At 38.3% G+C, this 15,161-nt stretch overlaps 1 protein-coding gene across 1 annotated transcript in view; it reads left to right on the top strand.

The window, feature by feature from the left end:
* The window catches only part of CHUK (conserved helix-loop-helix ubiquitous kinase), a gene marked incomplete at its 3' end in the record, with an annotated part of 35,492 nt that overhangs the window by 399 nt on the left and 19,932 nt on the right, over positions 1–15,161 (top strand). Inside the window, 4 exon segments of the mRNA NM_001114279.1 lie at positions 8,143–8,237; positions 10,019–10,133; positions 11,160–11,229; positions 12,827–12,915. Coding sequence (NP_001107751.1) covers positions 8,143–8,237; positions 10,019–10,133; positions 11,160–11,229; positions 12,827–12,915 — 369 coding nt within the window.

Genomic DNA, 15,161 nt, shown 5'->3' with positions numbered 1-15,161 from the left:
GAGTTTTCTGAGTGTGACGGGGGTATGTGTCCCTCTGAATGTAGAGGTAGAGTGTGTGAGGCAGACACACCTCAATCAGGGTGTGTATTGTGGGCACAACAGGGTAAGAAGATGGGGCGGAAGAAGGGGCTGCCTATTGGAATGTGTGTGTTCGTGTATGTGTTTGGAGAACATGTGGCGTCAGTAGGGTCTGGAGTAGACAAGGGTGGTGTCATGGTGGGTCCACAGTTAAGTTTTGGGGCGCATTGGGTAGGCTTTGGAATTGGGATGCTTTCCAGGGTAGGGAACCCTATGAGGATCAGCTGGTGAAAATGATCATGGCTTCGCGAGGGAAGGAGATAGATTGGGGATGAGGTGCTGTAACTGGTGGAAGACAGCTAACATCAGTCTTGGGAATTGTAGTTTGATTTCATTGAAAATGTTTAACCAGCAGCTAATAATCATTTTTGAGCTAACCTTTTGATATACCGATAAAAGCTATGAAACCTTTCCTTAGCTGGATGCACAGATGCACATCCACACAACCTTATGCATTGACATTTAAGGGGGTCTGTGCTCTCCTGAAGGATTTTGATAGACTCTCCTGAAGGACTACGACAGATGTGTAGACTTGGGAATAATAATCCCTGCAGTATAGCTTTTTTTTTGTCACCAAATGGTTATAATAATGTATTAGACATCATGGGTCTGTTTGAAAGGGTTTTTTTGTTTGTTTTTTGTTTTGTTTTTTGTCTTTTTAGGGCTGCACCCATGGCATATGGAGGTTCTCAGGCTAGGGGTCTAATCAGAGCTGTTACTGCCGGCCTAAGTCAGAGCCACAGCAATGTGGGATCTGAGTTGCCTCTGCAAGCTACACCACAGCTCACGGCAATGCTGGATCCTTAATCCACTGAGCGAGGCCAGGGATCGAACCCGCAACCTCATGGTTCCTATTCGGATTTGTTTCCGCTGTGCCACTACGGGAACTCCAAAAGTTAAATAAGATAATAATGTATATAAAGTTAAATAGAATACCTGGCCCATGGTAAGCTCACATGTTAGCTCCTACTGCTGCTGTGTTGTTGCTTTGTCTTCATATTCATCATCATTAATTGATATTCAAAAAGGGAAGGTCAAGGTAAAAGTAGTGATCTCAAAGATTTTTTGTTCTGTGTGGGAGAACATATAGAACAGGATAAACAGTTAAGAGAACATAGAACAGGATAAACAGTTAAGATGTTACAGAAACGGTGTACTTTGGGCTGTGAATTAAGAAGTAGGTTCAAGAGGAGAAATCATGATGTGCTGTCTTAAAGAATATGGGTGTGAGAGAGAGCATACAGTATAGGGTGGGAGGTAGGGTAGATGGGGGTCTACCTGGAAGGACTAGGCTTGTTTGTATGGCAGTTAAAGTGACAAATGTAACTCTTATAACTGGGGAAATTTTGTGAAGCAGGTTTCTAGATAGAGCATAGGAGGGAGTTTTGGAGTGAGAGAGAAAGGAGGCTGAAGGACTAGGTCATTAAATACTTTGACAGCCAGACAAGTAGTAAATGGAATAATTTTCACCATAGGATACTCAGAGAGTAAAGAGGAGCCAAGTACTTCCAACAGAATGTTGCCTGTGGCTTTGTTATCCAAACCTGCACATCAGCCTTGGACATAAGGAAAAAACGTATGCATGTTAGCATGCTTTGTGTGAGTGTTTTGCTTAGTCTCTAGTGGAGGATGGATGAATACATCAGTCTTTTAACAAATTGTGGTAAAGTATATAGAACATAACATTTACCATTTAAACCATTTTTAAGTGTACAGTTCAGTGGCATTGTTTACATTGTTGTGCAACAGTCATCACCATTTATTTCCAGAACTTTTTATCTTCCTAAATTGAAACTTTGTACCCTTTAAACAATAACCTTATATTTTCTCCTCCCCTCAGCCCCTGGCAAGCACCATTCTACTTTCTGTCTCTATGGAATTTATCACTTTTTAAATAGATTTGGGTTCCTCTAGAATCTTAGAGCTTTCTCAGGAATTTCCCAAATGTGTGTAGTGGCCCTTCCTCAGAACTGGCACATTTGATAACTGGACTTGTAGTGAGAAGAGAAGAAATACTCTATCGTAAGACTTGGAAGCAGCATCATTACTTTCTCATTTACAGCTTTGCATTTACAGCTTTCAGCATCCTTGTGTTTTGGTGGAAGCCACATCCTAACACATCCTAATACATCCTATACTTATTAAATCACAATGAGAAAGAGAAAAGGATGTGAGATGTTTTATTCAGCTGATTACTGTGCTGGGTGCTAATGGTATCAGAATTGACAAAACAGTATTTTCTGCCCTCAAGGACATTTCAGGTCTAGTGGGAAAAGTATACACAGAAACACTTTTTAAGTACAATGTGATAACCTTTATAGATATAAAGATGATGAAGGTATTTGTAAAGTGATGTGGAAGCATGGCAAAATAACCAAAGAACTCTTCCTAGGCAGTAGGTTGGCACTTATTAAAATGCATTTGGAAAAACAAATCTTGTGAAACGCTTTGAAAGAAGGATACAGGGGTCATCAACATTGTATAAATGCTGTATATAATATTTCTTCATTTGGAGAGTCCTAACCCATATTAGCACATATTAAAAGCTCTGCAAAGTCCTATAGTAAATAAAGAAACTATTTTCTGATTTTTTTAAAATTGTGGTAAGAATCTGCATGATATTTGCCTTTTTAACCATTTTTAGGTTCATAGTTCTGTGGCATTAGGTACATTCACATTTTGTGCAACCGTCACCACCATCCAGCTCCAAATGTTACCTTTTTTTAAAATATAGATCTCTTTTTTTGTTTTGTTAGGCATCTGTGAACTTTCCACAGAACATTCTTTGTGAAAAAGTAAAGTGAGGAAGACCTTCACAGACTAGGTGAAATATAAACTGAGAAGTTGAAGGATCCTAGAGGATGGGATCTTTTTGAAATAGAGAGCTTTCTGCCTCATTCATATGAGAATTTAGGGCTTAATTTTTTTTTTGATTGAAGTATAGTTGATTTTACAATGTCATGTTAGTTTCAGGTGTAAGCACAGTGATTTGGTTATATATAGCTGATATATAGACTATAAACTGGTATATATAACTGTGTGTGTCTACATGTGTATACACACACACATCTATTCTTTTTTCAGATTCTTTCCCCTTATAGGTTACTAGACAATATCAAGTGTAGTTCCCTGTGCTGTACATTTGTAGGGCTTAATGTTCATGGTTGTACCAGATTGACTCCATGATGAAACCTAGCAGCAACCAGGAGGTACTAACTCAAAACATAAGTTGAAGGGAGTGAGGACAGTGATTAGGCGGCACTGTAGTCTGTCTTAGTTCCTTACTCTCTCTCTGTAAATCAACTGTCTTCTCTCTAGCTACCCCCATTTCAGGCCATCCCATGCAAGATATTCTTACTTCCTGTTCCTGGGCTGTATTATTCCTATTGTCAGAATGTGGTGTGGTCTGGCTGCTTCCTGTAACGTGCATCAGGTTGTGTTTAATTTCAGTTACAATTGGCTAAATTACTAGTCATAGAGGCAAGAGCTGTTAGGTTCATTTTATTTTATTTATTTTATTTTAAATTACTCAAATGAATTTATCACATCTGTAGTTGTATAATGATCATAACAATCTGATTTCACAGGATTTCCATCCCACAGCCCAAGCACATCCCCCCACCCCCCAAACTGTCTCCTCTGGAGACCATAAGTTTTTCAGTGTCTGTGAGTCAGCGTCTGTTCTGCAAAGAAGTTCCTTCTGTCCTTTTTTCAGATTCCACATGTCAGTGAAAGCACTGGATGTTGGTGTCTCATTGTATGGCTGACTTCACTTAGCATGATAGTTTCTAGGTCCATCCATGCTGCTAAGAATGCTGGTATTTCGTTCTTTTTAATGTCTGAGTAATATTCCATTGTGTATATGTAGCACATCTTCTGGATCCACTCCTCTGTCGATGGACATTTAGGTTGTTTCCATGTCTTGGCTATTGTAACTAGTGCTGCAATGAACATTGGAGTACATGTGTCTTTGCGAGCCGCGGTTTTCTCTGGGTAGGTGCCGAGGAGTGGGATTGCTGGATCAAATGGTAGTTCTTTTTTTTTTGTTTGTTTGTTTTTTGTTTTTGTTTTTTGTCTTTTTGCCATTTCTTGGGCCGCTCCTGTGGTATATGAAGGTTCCCAAGCTAGGGGTGAATCGGAGCTGCAGCCACTGGCCTACGCCAGAGCCACAGCAATGCGGGATCCGAGCCGCATCTGCAGCCTACACCACAGCTCACGGCAACGCCGGATCGTTAACCCACTGAGCAAGGGCAGGGACCGAACCCGCAACCTCATGGTTCCTAGTCGGATTCATTAACCACTGCGCCACGATGGGAACTCCCAAATGGTAGTTCTATGTGTAGTTTTCTGAGGAATCTCCATAGTGCTTTCCACAGTGGTTGCACCAATTGACAGTCCCACCAACAGTGTACTAGTGTTCCTTTTTCTCCACACCCTCTCCAGCACTTATTGTTTGTAGACTTTTGGATCATTCTGGCTGGTGTAAGGTGGTACCTCAGAGTGGTTTTCATTTGCATCTCTCTAATAATGAGTGACGTTGAACATCTTTTCATGTGTTTCTGGGCCATCTGTATGTCTTCTTTGGAGAAGTGTCTGTTTAGATCTTCTGCCCATTTTTTGAAGGGCTTGTTTGTTTTTTTGGTATTGAGCTGCAGGAAGTGTTTATAAAATTTGGAGATGAATCCCTTGTCAGTCGATTCACTTGCAAAGATGTTCTCCCGTTCTGTGGGTTGTCTTTTTGTGTTGTTTAGGGTTTCCTTTGCTGTGCTGAAACTTTTCAGTTTGAGTAGATCCCATTTGTTTATTTTTGTTTTTATTGTCATTACTCTGGGAGGTGGATCTGAGAAGATGTTGCTGTCGTTTATGTCAGAGAGTGTTTGGCCTATGTTTTTTCCTCTAAGAGTTTGATAGTATCTGGTCTTATATCTAGGTCTTTAATCCATTTTGAGTTTATTTTTATGTGTGGTCTTAGGAAGTGTTCTAATTTCATTCTTTTACCTGTAGCTGTCCAGTTTTCCCAGCACCACGTATTGAACAAGCTGTCCTTTCTCCATTGTATATCCTTGCCTCCTTTGTCATAGATGAGTTGGTTGTAGGTGCGTGGGTTTAATTCTGGGTTTTCTATCCTGTTCCACTGATCTGTATTTCTGTCTTTGTGCCAGTGCCATGCAGTTTTGACGACTATTGCTTTGTAGTATAGTCTGGAGTCCGGGAGCCTGATGCCTCTGGCTCCATTTTTTTTTTTCCTCAGGATGTCTTTGGTGATTCTGGGTCTTTTGTGCTTCCAAACAAACTTTAAAATATTTTGTTCGAGTTCTGTGAAAAATGTCCTTGGTAATTTGATAGGGATTGCATTGAATCTGTAGATTGCTTTAGGTAGTATAGTCATTTTGATAATATTAACTCTTCCAATCCACGAGCATGGTATATCTTTCCATCTATTTGTGTCATCTTTGATTTCTTTCATCAGTGGCTTATGGTTTTCAGAATACAGGTCTTTTGTCTCTTTAGGTAGGTTTGATCCTAGGTATTTTATTCTTTTGGATGTGATGGTAAATGGGATTGCTTCCCTAATTTCCTTTTCTGCTTTTTCATTGTTAGTATATAGAAACGCTGTTGATTTCTGTGTATTGATTTTGTATCCTGGGACTTTGCCAAATTCGTAGATGAGCTCTAACAGTTTTCTGGTAGCGTCTTTAGGATTCTCTAGGTATAGTATCATGTCATCTGCAAATGGTGATAGTTTTACTTCTTCCTTTCCGATTTGGATTCCTTTTCTTTCTTTTCCTTCTCTGATTGCTGTGGCTAGGACTTCCAGAACTATGTTGAAGAGTAGTGGTGAGAGCAGACATCCTTGTCTTGTTCCTGATCTTAGCAGGAATTCTTTTAGCTTTTCACCATTGAGAATGTGTTTGCTGTGGGTTTGTCATATATGGCCTTTATCATGTTGAGGTAGGTTCCCGTTATGCCCACTTTCTGAAGTGTTTTTATCAGAAATGGGTGTTGGATTTTGTCAAAGGCTTTTTCTGCGTCTGTTGAGAGGATCATATGATTTTTATTCTTCAGTTTGTTAATGTGGTGTATCACACTGATTGATTTGTGGATATTTAAGAATTCTTGCATCCCTGGGATAAATCCCACTTGATCATGATGTACAATTCTTTTAATGTATTGTTGGATGCGGTTTGCTAGTATTTTGTTGAGGATTTTTGCATTGATGTTCATCAGTGAAATTGGCCTGTAGTTTTCTTTTTTTGTGGTGTTTTTGTCTGGTTTTGGTATCAGGGTGATGGTGGCCTCATGGAATGAGTTTGGGAGTGTTACTTCCTCTGCAATTTTTTGAAATAGTTTCAGAAGGAGAGGTGTTAGCTCTTCTCTAAATGTTTGATAGAATTCGCCTGTGAAGCCATCTGGTCTTGGACTCTTGTTTGTTGGAAGTTTTTTAATCACAGTTTCAATTTCAGTTCTTGTGATTGGTCCATTCATCTTTTCTATTTCATCTTGGTTTAGTCTTGGAAGATGGTACTTTTGTAAGAATTTGTCCATTTCTTCTAGGTTTTCCATTTTATTGGCATATAGTTGCATATAGTAGTCTCTTATGATCCTTTGTATTTCTGTGATGTCCGTTGTTACTTCTCCTTTTTCATTTCTAATTTTATTGATTTGAGTCCTCTCTCTTTTTTGCTTGATAAGTCTGGCTAGGGGTTTATGAATTTTGTTGATCTTTTCAAAGTACCAGCTTTTCGTTTCATTGATCTTTTCTATGGTTTTCTTTGTTTCTATTTCATTGATTTCTGCTCTGATCTTTATGATTTCTTTCCTTCTACTAACTTAAGTCTTGTCTGTTCTTCTCTCTTGAGCTGCTTTAGATGTGAAGTTGCTTGTTTATTTGAGCTTTTTCTTCTTTCCTGAGGTGGGCTTGTAATGCTATAAATTTCCCTCGTAGAACTGCTTTTGCTGCATCCCATAGGTTTTGGAGTATTGCATCTTCATTGTCATTTGCTTCTAGGTATTTTTTAATTTCCTCTTTGATTTCCTCAGTTATCCATTGGTTGTTTAGTAGCATGTTGTTTAGTCTCCACATGTTTGTGTTTTTTGCAGTTTTTTTCTTGTTGTTGATTTCCAGTCGTATAGCCTTGTGGTCGGAAAAGATGCTTGATACGATTTCAATTTTCTTAATGTTACCAAGGTTGGATTTGTAGCCCAGGATATGATCAATCCTAGAGAATGTTCCATGTGCACTTGAGAAGAACGTGTATTCTGTTGGTTTTGGATGAAATGTCCTATAAATATCTATTAAGTTCATCTGGTTTAATGTATCATTCAGGGCCTGTGTTTCCTTACTGATTTCCTGTCTGGTTGATCTGTCCATTGGTGTAAGTGGGGTGTTAAAGTACCCCACTATGATTGTGTTATTGTCGATTTCTCCTTTTAAGGTTGTTAGCCATTGCCTTATATATTGTGGTGAACCTATGTTAGGTGTGTAGATATTTAAAATTGTTATATCATCTTCTTTAGGTTCATTTTATAGATATAGAAAAATAAGTATAATCATTGTTAGGATTTTTTTTAAATGTCATTTGCAGTGCAAAGATTAGGAACTACTTTTGGAGTTTTTTGTATTAAATTTGGTCATATTAAAACTTATTTCTTGCTATTGAAGCCAGGTAGCCCTGAATTATTCTCTTCATTCTAGTTATTCTGGAGCCTGGAGTCCTTGTTAGCTGTCTTGACTAAATTAAAAAGGGATTTGTTGGGGAGACAAGGTATTTGTATTTTTCTTGCAGTATATATATAAGACAGTATTCTGAAGAGATCTGTTATAAGATCAGCCTTGGTCACTTTTTGCTTGTGTATTTTGGTGTATTTGAAGGTCAGTTTTAAAGCGTTAGTCTGATGGTTTACCTGGCAAAGTATTGGCTCAAGAGAACTATAGATAAATATGTTGAATTAGTAAAGCTAAAGAGTTTTGTTTCCCCAGGTTGGCAATTCTTTGATAGCAAGTAAACCTGCACAAGGACCTAATTTGTAATTATTTTTTCTGTTGATTTTCTATTTTGGCAGGAACTTGATCTCAAAATAGCAATTAAGTCCTGTCGCCTAGAGCTAAGTACCAAAAACAGAGAACGGTGGTGCCATGAAATCCAGATCATGAAGAAGTAAGTGTATTTGATGACTTAAGTTTCCCCAGTTCTTCAGCTCAACCAGATGTCATCATAAGGAAGGAGGCTAGGGGTCCTTTCTTCTCAGGATCTTTTGGGGAACATATTTTTCTCGAAACGTTAAATATATGTGTTCTGTTTCAAATAATCACATCATACTTAAGTAGGTTTAGTTTAAAAAGTCAGCGAATTATTATCAGACTTAGCTCTCTGAGGGCAGAATCTACTTCCTCTGGATCTTGGGCAGTGCTCCTGTATTATACTTTATAGTTAAACAACAATCACTACTCATTTTTTCACTCTTACCTACTTTTGTTAAATAGTATATCTATTGCTTTGTTAATAAAAAAAGAAAAAAGAAAAAAAATCCCCAAACTTAGTGGCTTAAAATAGCAAATGTTTGGTATCTCACAGTTTCTCTAGTTTAGGAACTTGAGAGTGACTTAGCTGGGTGGTTTTGATTCAGTAGATCCTTCTTGAAACATCCCAAAATGTTGACTGGAATAGCAGTTAAGTATACACTTCCATTTATGTGGCTGTTGGCTAGAGACATGGGTTCCTCACTATATGGGCCTCTCCACAGGAAAGCTTGAATGACTCCATGGCATGACAGCTAGCTTCCCCCTAAGACACTGATCTGAGAGAGAGAGCAAGTTGAAATCTGACTTATCTTTGTTATTTTTCTCAGAAGTCACACCCTATCTTTTCCAAATAATTTCTGTTTGTTAGAAATTAGTCACTAAATATAGCCTCCATTCAAGTGGAAGAGAAATAAGCTCTTGAAGGAAGAAGCAGACATATTTTAAAACCTCCACAGGTAGTATACTAATAAATGCTTGAAAATAATTCTTCTAGTTGTCATAGCAACCTTGTATTTAGACATTACCTGTATTTTGTAAAGGTTGGAGTTACATTTACAAAGCCATACAACTGGTAGGTAATAAAGTCTGGATTTGAAATAAGCACCTTCTGACTTTGATGTTTTCATTGCACTTGAATGGTTCTCAAACTGGGAAAGTTCGTTAACAATATAAATTCTCAGGCCCTACACATGGAAATTCTGTTTCTTTAAGTCCCTAGGCCCTGGGAATCTATTCCACTTTTGAGACGTACTGTATTATGATGAGGAGGAGGAGGATGGCTGGGATAACTTATTTTTAAGGTTAAAAAAAGGTGTTAGGAAACAATATATGATTCAATATTTGTTTAAAAAATATATTTGGGCACAAATTAAAAACTGGGAGGAAATGTGCCAAAATTTTATTAGTGATCACAGCTGGGTAATATTGTAAGTGATTATGAGAGAGGCAGTATGAGATAGGCTTTAGAGCCAGACTGCCAGATTTGAATGCTTACTTGAACATTTACTTGCTGTGTGATCTTATGTTACTTAACTAATTTGTGTTTCAGTTTTCTCTTGTGTGATGAGACTCTTAATAAATCTACTTAGATCGTTTTACAACTATAAATGTAATAAAATTCATTGAGTAAAAAAAAAATAAATCTACAGGTAAGGATTATTGTGACAAGGAAATGAGTTAATGTGTGTAAAGTGCTTATTACTAGGAACATAGAAATGTAATAGTAATAATAACGATAGTATTTTTATCTAGATTTTCTTTTTAACAAGTATTAATTTTTAATTATACAAATGGGAAATTAGAAAATTATAAATAATGACAGCCTTTCTTCCCCTCACTGCCCCCCAATTAACTATAGTTTCAAACTCGTCTCTTTTCATTGGAAACACATTTTTGATTATGTTTTCCCCTTGTTAGGTTGAACCACGACAATGTCGTAAAGGCCTGTGATGTTCCTGAGGAACTGAATTTTTTGATTAATGATGTGCCTCTTCTAGCAATGGAATATTGTTCTGGAGGAGATCTGCGTAAGGTAATGTGGATGTTTTAAAGAAGATGAGATAGTAAATCATGAACTTTAGCATTTTTTGAATCCCACTCAATATGATAATCTAGAGTAAGAATCAGTACGCTGTGGCCTATTATCTGTTTGTATGGCTGTTTTCTTACTATAGCAGCAGAGTTGAGTAGTTGTAACAGACACTGTATGGCCTACAAAACCCAAAGTACTTACTCTTTAGCCTTTTACCGGGAATGTTTGCCGACCCCTGATTTAGAACATGCATTTTTTGTTGTGCTGGTGTGCTCTTTCCAGGATGGGACTGTATTGATGATGTTAGACCACAGTATCAATGTTTAAAGTATTTATTTAAAAAGTTTTTCTCTGTTGCAAATCTCTTTCTCATCTCATTTTATTTTCATTTTTATTTTTTTATTTTATTTTTTTTACATGTGAAGAATGGTTTCTAGCACCATCTCTTAAAAAAACTGTCTTTTCTCTGTTAAGTGTTCTTTTTTTTTTTTGTCTTTTTGTCTTTTCTAGAGCCGTACCCGCGGCATATGGAGGTTCCCAGGCTAGGGGTCTAATTGGAGCTGCAGCTGCCAGCCTACGCCAGAGCCACAGCAATGCCAGATCCAAGCCACGTCTGTGACCTACACCACAAGTTACGGCAATGCCGGATCCTTAACCCACAGAGCAAGTCCAGCAATCGAACCCGCAACCTCATGGTTCCTAGTTGGATGGTTCCTAGTTGGAGCCGTTAACCACTGCGCCATGACAGGAACTCCCCCATCTCATTTTAAATCTACTATAGATTTATGTGAGATTTTTCAACCTTCTTGAATATCAAATTCTTTCCCCCTTTATTTTTACTTGTATAAGCCTTGTCATGAAATGTACATGTCCTCGTGTGGATTTGGTAATTTGTCCCCTCTTATATTTTCTTAATCATGTTTTGTTTTCTTGAGTATACTCCGAGTATAATGATTAATGATTAATGTGTCACGTTCTGCCCAGCAATATTGGCAATATACATTTTTAGGCTTTTTCTTTCTTTAGCTACTCAACAAACCAGAAAATTGCTGTGGACTTAAAGAAAGCCAGATACTTTCTTTACTGAGCGATATAGGTATGTAATAAATATGAAAATACCATCATATTAATACCTCTTTGATCTGTAAAAGATTCTGAATACTACTTGGGAATTTAAATAGAATTGTGGGTGTACTATATACAAAGCGTAGATTTTTAACTATAAGAAATTTTTATCTATAAGAATTTTTTTATCTGTAAGAAATTATCAGAAGAATTTAACTATTACTGTTTGGTTTTGTTTTTAATTGAGGATTGTATCTTTGGTATATGGAAGTTCCTAGGCTGGGGTCCAGTCAGAGCTGCTGCTGCTGGCCTACACCACAGCCACAGCAATGTGGGGGTCCAAGCTACGTCTATGAACTACACCGCACCTTGCAACAAGACCAGATCCTTAACCCACTGAGTGAGGCCGGGGATCAAACCCACATCTTCATGATTCTAGTCAGATTCTTAATCTGCTGAGCCACAGTGGGAACTCTAGCTATTGCTTTGTCGCTAAGTTAAAACTATAATGGTTTTTGTTTTTAATTTTTTAATTTGTTAAAAAATGATTTTTGTCTTTTTCTGCCACACCCACAGCATGCGGAAGTTCCCAGGCAAGGGATCAAATCCAAGCCACAGCTGCAACCTTTACCACAGCTGTGGCAACACAGGATCCTTAACCCACTGCTCTGGGCCAGGGATTGAACCGTTGCTGCCAAATAGACAAGCCAAATCATTAACCCACTGTGCCACAGCAGGAATTCCTTGTTTTTTATTTTTTGTTTTTGGCTAGGCATCTGTTTAATTAAAAGATATTCCATTGCTGGGGGAAAAATGGTGTGAGTGACCTTATTTTGTTGTACTCCCCTTCCCTCCCTAATTAATATAGCAACTTTATTTACCAGTGGCATTGCTTCTCACAGGTGTAGGTTCTCATAGGGTGAAATCTCTCTTTTTTAATTTTTGCTATGTCCACACCTGTAAGTTACTGGGCCAGAGATTGACTTCGAGCCACAGCTGCGGGATCACTGGATCCTTAACCCACAACGGTGGGCCAGGGATCAAACCTGCACTGCCACAGAAACAATGCCAGATCCTTAACCTATTGTGCCTCAGCAGAAACTCCTGAAATCTCTAATCAGAATTACTCCTGAAAGATTCCTAAAATTACAAGAACATAAGACCCTTGGAGAAAGCTCAAAAGTCAAGACTATGTTTCCCTATATATTTTGATTTTGTTTCTTTTCTTAGGTTATGGAAGCCAAAGTCTAATTGAAGAGGTTGATTTAGGTTGGAGGGAAAAGCTACAATGATAAATATAGGAATTTTCTCAATTGCTTGTTCCATTTCTTTTTATAAAAAATATTAATTTTCATAAGTTAAGTGAGCATATATTATTTGCAGAAATATTTGTTTAATGTTACTGGATTTTCTGTGAAGAAAATCTGAGAATCTGAGTTTCTATAGTATCATTAATCATGTAGTTATGATCCATATTAATTGGAGCATCAGAGCAGATCTGTATAAAATGTGAGATGAATTCTTTTTTTCTTTTTTTCTTTGTTTTTTTTTGTTATTTTTGAGATGAATTCTTTTTTAATTCCGTTTTTTTTTTAATTACCTCAAAATACATTTTAAACTTTATTTAGGATCTGGGATTCGATATTTGCATGAAAATAAAATTATACATCGTGATCTAAAACCTGAAAACATAGTTCTTCAGGATGTTGGTGGAAAGGTAGGTAAAACCTGAAGAAATGTTCTGTACCAATTGAATAGGGTCTCCATGATGTAGTTCAGTGCCTTCTATAGCCCTCTTTTCTATCCCAGCCCTTACTGCACTGAACTGTCATTTTGTGTTTCATTGTTTGTCTCCTCTGCTAACATAGAAGCTCCATTAGAGAAGGAACTACTACTGTTCACTTCTTTTTTTTCCAGCACAGTATCTAGCAGAGATGGTAAGCAGTAAGTAATTAGTTAATCCTTATGAACACATCCAGAAAACATACATGTCCTTGGTCTGCTTTAAGAAAAAAATGTTTACTTAAGTATGTTTCTTATTTAAGAAAAACAAAACAAAATTTAATCTTCTCTTCGGAAGTCCTAAATTCTTTTTTTTTTTTTTTTTTTAACCTTTCTTAGGGCCGCTCCCGCGGCAGATGGACGTTCCCAGGCTAGGGGTCAAATTGGAGCTGTGGCGGTTGGTCTCTGCCACAGCCACAGCAACGCGGGATCCGAGCCGCATCTGCAAGCTACACCACAGCTCACGGCAATGCCGGATCCTCAACCCACTGAGCAAGGCCAGGGATCGAACCCACAACCTCATGGTTCCTAGTCGGATTCGTTAACCACTGCGCCACGACGGGAACTCCAGAAGTCCTAAATTCTATATTAAAATTCAAAACCTTGATTTCTCAGATTCCTAAGAGTCATCTGGAGAAGAATCGGAAATTGTGACTTGATTCCTGAAATATTTATTTTTATCAGAGTAATTTGAGCAGTTTTGCTTCTGATGCCCAGATTCTATTCCAGTAATAAAGACATACAGCCAAGTATCCTAACCTTGAGTTGGATTGCATGGTTTTATTTAGGGAAGCTAGTGATCAGTTGGAGGTGATGAAACCTTTTTTTTTTTTTTAATGATTATGTATTTAATTTCCAAAAAAGGTTTTTTGTGTTTTTTGTTTGTTTGTTTTTTGTCTTTTTGCCTTTTGTTCAGCCACTCCTGCGGCATATGGAGGTTCCCAGGCTAGGGGTCTAATCAGAGCTATAGCCACCGGCCTACACCAGAGCCATAGCAATGCGGGATCTGAGCCGTGTCTGCGACCCACACCACAGCTCACGGCAACGCCAGATCCTTAACCCACTGAGCAAGGCCAGGGACCGAACCCGCAACCTCATGGTTCCTAGTTGGATTTGTTAACCACTGCGCCACGACGGGAACTCCCAAAAAAAGTTTTAATGAAGTTAAAATGTTCTGCAGTAAGGAGAACTTATTCACCGTATCAAGCACCAAGGCTGTTGACATTTTATTTTTTCAAATAATATTTAAGCAATATGAGAATCAGGGACTGGATGAAATTTAAGTAACAGAAAGAAGAAAGAGAGAGAGATGGGGTGGGAAGGAGGGAAGAAGGAAGGAAAGGAGGGAGGGAGGAAGTGAGAGAAAAGCCACAACCTAAGAATTCTTCAAAGTATTTTCATGCTGAAATATTCTTGGAGGTGATGAAACCTCAATAGTGCTTCTTCTCTTAGGAACCCTTTGTGTAGGCTTCACACCAGCTATTTGCTTCAGGATATTCTTGAAGTTAGATACCTATCTAACTCACATTGATCTAAGGTGGTGTGATGCTTTTTCAAATTTGGAAGTCACCCTTTTGCTTTCCAGTTTAATAGATCAAGCTTATTCTGAATATAGCAAAATAAAAATTAATAGCCCAGTTCCCATTGTGGCTCAGCAGGTTGTGAATCCGACTAGTATCCATGAGGATATGGGTTTGATCCCTGACCTCACTTAGTGGGTTGAAGTATCTGGCATTGCTGTGGCTGTGGAGAAGGCCAGCAGCTCAGCTCCGATTTGACCCCTAGCCAGTGAATTTATATATGCCTCAGGTGCGGCCCTAAAAAGCAAAAAAATAAAAATCAACAGCCAACCTATATTTAGTTTCTACCATATTTTATAGTGAGACATTTATTAAAGTATTTTCTTTCACTACTCATTGAATCCCAGTAGCAAGTCTGTGAAGTAGGGATTTTTTTTTTTTTAGGGCTGCACCCGCAGCATATGGAGGTTCCCAGGCTAGGGTTCCAGTCGGAGCTGTAGCCGCCAGCCTACACCAGAGCCACAGCAATGCGGGATCCGAGCTGTGTCTGCAACCTATACCACAGCTCACGGCAACGCCGGATCCTTAACCCACTGTGCAAGGCCAGGGATCAAACCCTCAACCTCATGGTTCCTAGTCAGATTTGTTAACCACTGCGCCA

Source organism: Sus scrofa, chromosome 14, assembly GCF_000003025.6.
Source record: "Sus scrofa isolate TJ Tabasco breed Duroc chromosome 14, Sscrofa11.1, whole genome shotgun sequence".
Lineage (NCBI taxonomy): Eukaryota > Metazoa > Chordata > Mammalia > Artiodactyla > Suidae > Sus > Sus scrofa.
This window is presented reverse-complemented; position numbering and strand designations above follow the sequence as displayed.